Raw genomic sequence first — 6000 nt, 5'->3', positions numbered from 1 at the left:
TTAGGTGGTGCAAATGTTCCAAGTTTTTGACTGATATAAGCCAAGATGTGCCTTGTTGGCACTGAAATAGAGAAAAACCCTAGGACGAGTTCTCAAAAGTATGCACTCTTATTCTGGCGTCATTCTTCACATTAAAATCTGTATGTGCGTTGATGCACTGCCTGAAAGTCAGCATCGCCTGGTCTGGCCACCAAAAAGTGTTCTAACCATTCCCGGTCTCCCCTACTTCCAGAACAGGAACCGGATATGGTGAAGGGACCTACTTGATGGCATGAGCTATTACGTCTAAGAAAATGTACAATATCCCCATGCACTCACAATTCAGTGCATTGTTTTTGCTAAGTTGCATTTTAATGTCTAAATTAATTAAACTTGCCGTCTGCCTTCATTTACCAGAAAGCGCTGAGCCTACACTTCCCAGGATCCTTTGAGGCGAGGCAGCAGCTGTGCGCTCCGGCTTGCCCGCAGCAAAGTGATGATAACACGCCAAACAAGGTACAATGAGAGCGCGTTGAGTTTTTTACATTTCGCCTGCTTTCCTATGCGAGTGATGCCCAAATCTGCGGAGTAGCACGATGGCTGTCGAAGGTGAGACGCTTCTCTTTTCTCTTTTCTAACCTGTTCGCGGTGGCATTTCCGTTCATGTCTCGTGGTAAAGGTAACACAGCACATAGTTGCATGATGTAAGGAGGTGTTTTTTTGTTCCATGGCTCAACCCAGACACAGCCGGGTCAGCTGTGAGAGCCTGTGATTGGGTGATGTTGCAGCCTCTGCTTTGTCCGTATCACGTCCACTGTCCTGGTCATCTGTTGTGACACTTGACAATTGAAATGACACCGCTGCCTTGGTAGCCTACATGCTCATAAACCATAAAGATTCGTGTTAACGCGCAACCCTCTTTCTGTGTGTTTGTTGTTGCGGTGCGCGCGTCTGGTCGTGAGCTCTGCGCGTGGAGACGAGACTGGTTAACAGGTCTGCGACTTCTTTTGCACAATCACCCCTGCTATGCCGTGCACTTTGTTTTCTCTGGAGCACACTTGAGCCTGTAGGTGCTGAGATTTGCATCAGGGACTATTCTATGTTAAATTAAGGTAGATTTTCCCACAGATTATTCTATTTCGTGGCGCAACAGTGCACCGTTCGTGCGCTCATCCTGTTCCACGAGATAGCTCAGGTTTAGGCTGCTCATCTGGCAGCAGGTGGAGTGACATGTGGACCGAGAAGTCTCCTCGTGATTGTCAATAAAACACTCAGTGAAGCAGCTCCCTCCGGACGTGACAGTGGCAGGCAGTGACTCGGGATGCTCGGTCAGTCTCCACACCTTATCGGAGGCATCTTGTGGATCCAGAATCCAATGAGAGGTATGTCAAGGAAGGTGAAAGGCGTAGGACTATCTTTTTCTCTCCCTCAAATGCTTTTCATGCTCAGTCCAGGTCAGTTTGTGTTTGCCCGTGCAGGTATGACGAGTATGAGGATGTGGCACTCCTGCATACCTACCTGAGATCAGGTTAAGTATCTCTGACAGCCTTATCAGGACAGCTGATCTGCAACTCTGTCACCTCCTGCTCCTCCTCTGAGATTCATTAAAGTGCACTTTTATTGCGGGGGGCGTCATGTTGTGTTCGCAGTCAATATTCAGATGCTGTGGAATTGATAGGAAAAGAAATGGCTGCACGCAGAGCAGTTTTTGTGTTCCTGCAGCGTGACTTCTCATGTTCTCCCATGTTAACAACTCCAAAAATAGACTCATGTGAAACAGCAGTCTCCTGTTTTGCAAAATGAATTCCTCCCCTTACAGATTTCAGCGCAGGATTTGTATGGAGAACAGGGGCTTGAACACTTTAAATGCAGCACTCATTCTTCTCTCACCAGGCTATAAATCACAGCAGAGAAAGATAAGAAAAATTGTAAGTCTTGCAAGCTTCCCCGGAGCTCTCAAGTCCTCACTCTAACAAAAAAACATCTCTATTTGTGCTCTTTCTGGGCTCAAGAACTGTCTTGTACAAGTTGTTCTCGCCTTGCTTCCAGGTTGTTGTCGCTTTATGTTGCTGTCAGCTGACCTACAGGTGTACATGTGACACCAGCTGTCTCAGAGCTTTAAAAACGTCTTAAATGATACAGCTTAACAACAGCTCTGACACTGCCAGCTTTCCATCATATCTGCCTGTTAAGTTTCATTCATGCATCTCCTGAGATTTGTCACTGAGCAGTAAATTTGGAGTGTTGAAGCTGCCTGCAGATGCACACTTTGTTCCAGAGCTGAACGAGATCTCCGTTATTCAGTTTTATGTATTTCTCATACTGTCTTTTCCATCAAGTAATCAAAAAAAAAACAGGCTGGTGTTGAAAATGTGTCTTCTTGCAAGATAAAATGGTTACAGAGCATTTGTTTGGATTTTTATCCTCTCTGCAACCATTGAAATTCCAAATTATGAGACTTCATCATTTTTATTGCGCAACTCATAATTGTCTCATCCATATCTCACAGCGTTATCGCCTCCTACAACTATAACTGTAGCACACCAGAGACAGTATAATATACATACTATTATACTAAAGAATGTATTCATTTGTATATCTGACAATGACAGAGCCGGTCAATAATGTCAGAATGAATGACAAAAGACGGCAATGCAGAAATCCATGAGCTGTGTGTGTGTGTGTCTGGGGTCGTCCCTCTGACCATGAATAGGCTTTTTATCAATAAAATGGTTCAGAAAATGATAAAACATTACGCAAGACAATAAGCAATTTCATGCAAGTTACAATTATACACCCAAAAAAGTGTCCTAGCCCTTTAAAATTGACATTTTGTGTAAATGATCAGACTAAGTCCAAATTGACTTAAAAGGTAAACCTTTTTCACATGTAGACAAAACATTTTGAGAAAGTGCTTGATTAAATTAGGCATTTAAAAATCGATCAATAACAAAGCTTGTGCCAGAAATCCCATATTCAAACATTTTTTTATCTAAAAATCATGTAAATATATACTTATGTGAATACTCATATTAGCAACTTACTGCATTAACATATATAAACCATAGATGATCAACTGGGCAGTGTAACATTTCAGCAAAAACACATGTGAAAAAGCAAAAGCACGCCAATAACGGGGATTGACAGGACTCCATTCCTAACTCTAATGCTAACCTAGCCTGCTAGCATAAGCATAAGCATATTTTCTTAAGTACAAAACACATTAAAAAATAAACAAAATGAAATTAGGAAAGGAAAATAAATGTTTTGGTGAAATGTATAAGGTGCATCTGCAGCAACCTGTTGCAAAAACAATGCCAGAGTTAGCAACAATGAGGCAACTAACCATAGAGAAATATCGTTGTAAAGGCACAGTGAGGAGTTTTATTTTTTTTACTGGTTTAATGATGCTTCTTCATGACCCAGCTATTTCTTTTTGCTGAATTTCAGAGTCTGTGTTCGGGTTGAATATTCCCCAAAATAAAAGTCATGTCGATATTCAGCACTCACCTGAAGTGTCCATGTTTAGAGCTCCTTTGGTGAAGTTATGCAGTTAGCAGTACGTTGCCAAGCAGGAGGAGTTTTTTTTATTTTCTTTAGATAACTTTCCTTTTACAAAATGTTTAGTCCAAATATTTTGTACTGGACCAGGATTAGCTAAAAGATGTACGATATCCGTTGGAGTAGATGGAGAGACTCTACAACTATAAGGCTTTGCTAGGTAAAAGAGCAAAATGGCAATGAACTGGATTTAAAGTTACTTTTTGAAGACAAAAAAGATCAAATGAATGCAAACTTGTATTATTCTGACACCTATTTTCACTCCAGTGCGCTTATCATAACACCGGGGCTGTGTACTGTTAAACCCGTATGTCTGCTCACCTTTTGTAAGCCAACTAACTGAGTTAGTTTGTCGTTGTTACATTACAGTTGATAATTATATGTAGCTAAATGTCAAAACATTACCTCATTGTTCTGCATTTTACAAAAAAGTTGTTTCAAACAAAGGAAAGTAGTATAAAAAAGATTTGTATTCCATTAGTTTACTTCCACAACAAACCCACCTTTATCTTTACGACAGTGGATGATGGTGCTTATGGGAAATGCAGTCGTCATCCTGGAAAGCGCTGGATTTCATCCAAAGGGCAGAATCAACACAATACGAAAACTCCTCACAGTCTCTTTAGTAAAATAGTACGATGCCATAATTTAAACTTTGAAAAACAGTGTAAGTATTTTGAAGTTTTTTCTGTTCAAATCGATTCACTTTGTCATTTTTATACTCCAATTTTTGAAGCTTAAAGCTCCTGTGAGTAACTTTCAGCTTGTGTTGATTTTGACGCCCCCCGTGGACAAACCTGTATCTCTTTACTGATCTTATCCAGCACATGTGAAAGTGTTTTCTAACAAAAATGCAATCCCACTTTATCGTAACCTTCAAATACTATTCATGAGGAATCCATGCTATGGGAATATGTATAAAAAAGGCTGTTTTTGTAGCGTGCAGATAATCAGTTTGACTGACACCAACCTCAGTCTTCACATTGATGGTCTCATTAGTTTTTGTGGCTCATAAAGAGGCGTCATTTTTTATTTCATTCTGTTTTTTACCCAGCTAAAAACTCCTCATAGGAGCCTTTGAATCTTTTTGCTCTTCGTCTTTGCTGCAAAAGGAAACTCAGCATTGATATACAACTTGTGATCTGACCAGCTCTGGCAGGCATAAGACGACTCGGTGCTCTCACTCGTGATTCACTGACTTGTGTCACTGAGAGACATGAGTTATGAGTCACGTCCCCATCCGCTGAAGCTGCTATAACTAATGTGTCTGCCAGAATTATAGAGGAAAACTACAAAAAAGTGCTCTTCTCAACATTCAAGGTCATATTGAATTTTGCAAGAGCAGCCAAAACATCCAGTGGAGCCTGATACTGTGACTGAAATACAATATACTTTGAAATAGTTTCTCCATGAGGACTGTGATGATAATGCTCTGCCACAGAGAGATTCAAGTAGGATGGGAATCGGGGGTGAAAGCTTAGCTCTCTTACTGGAGCACTGATTTACAAGTTTGAGGCCACTATTACTTCTAAATCTCTCTACATTAATGCAGGGAAATTATTACTTAGAGTTTGTTTCATGAGAAAGTAAACAAGAGCAAACAAAATAGACTACATCAGCCTGTTTTTGTGATCTAGGATTAAATTAATTACCTGGTTGCGTCATGTTTATGATGTTTAGGGTTTTATCACTTTTCCCCAAAAAAACAAAAACATTTCTCCTCTCAACTTCTCAGTTTAAAGGCCAAAACAGGTTTCATTATTAGTCAATGTTTCTCTAAAAGCAAAGATTCAAGTCCAAAAATGACAGTTAATATAGCATCGCTTGGTTGTTTCATCCTAAATATCCCACCAATCCTATACCATCTTAGCTATATCTTGTGACCCTACAGGGTGAAGAACCACTGGGCTACATTTAACTATGTGTAAAATTGTTCAGACTGGGGCCCATGAGTCTATGTTTACACCCTCACAATGTGAGATTGAATACTTTTCCAGTCACTGGGACCACTTTTATCAAAATAAGTGATCAACAGATATTGGTTTTTCAATGGCTGATGCCTATAATTACAGAGCAGGTTGGCTGATTGCCAAAATTTAATGCCAATATACTGTTGTTGTTTTTACCATTTGATAAACAGAAAGAAATGTTACAAATTATGGACGGCAAAATATTTAAAAATCACTTTAAACATTTTTAAAAAGTAACTGTGCACTCCAGCGTTGGCACATTTCCCACAATTCCACAACACTGTAGCTATGCCAGTAGAATGCCGAATGGTGAAATGGACACAAGGGTCCACCAACATTGCTCGACAGCGGCCACACTGTGAGATAATGTATAGTGAACAGACTTTTGCAAGGGGTTGAACTCCCAACACAGTGAGCAGGACCGCTTTTGTTGGGGTCCTGCTCATCATGTTGGAGTTAGATAATCTCTTACTTGGTGCAGCTTTTTTTA

General features: G+C 40.3%; 1 protein-coding gene across 3 annotated transcripts in view; it reads left to right on the top strand.

Moving 5' to 3' along the window:
• The first annotated feature begins 406 nt into the window (after window positions 1–406).
• samd12 (sterile alpha motif domain containing 12) overlaps window positions 407–6000 on the top strand; it is a 148328-nt gene continuing 142734 nt past the window's right edge. For 2 of the 3 annotated variants that reach the window (XM_034705773.1, XM_034705774.1), the window contains exon 1: window positions 407–588. In XM_034705773.1, coding sequence (XP_034561664.1) covers window positions 576–588 — 13 coding nt within the window. In that variant the 5' untranslated portion in view covers window positions 407–575. Of the gene's footprint in view, window positions 589–1285; window positions 1362–6000 lie in introns of those variants that run through there. The other variant, XM_034705772.1, reaches the window with a different exon arrangement.

This window comes from Notolabrus celidotus, chromosome 16, assembly GCF_009762535.1.
Source record: "Notolabrus celidotus isolate fNotCel1 chromosome 16, fNotCel1.pri, whole genome shotgun sequence".
Taxonomy (NCBI): domain Eukaryota; kingdom Metazoa; phylum Chordata; class Actinopteri; order Labriformes; family Labridae; genus Notolabrus; species Notolabrus celidotus.
The sequence above is the reverse complement of the archived record's forward strand: the minus strand, read 5'-3'. Positions and strand labels throughout refer to the sequence as shown.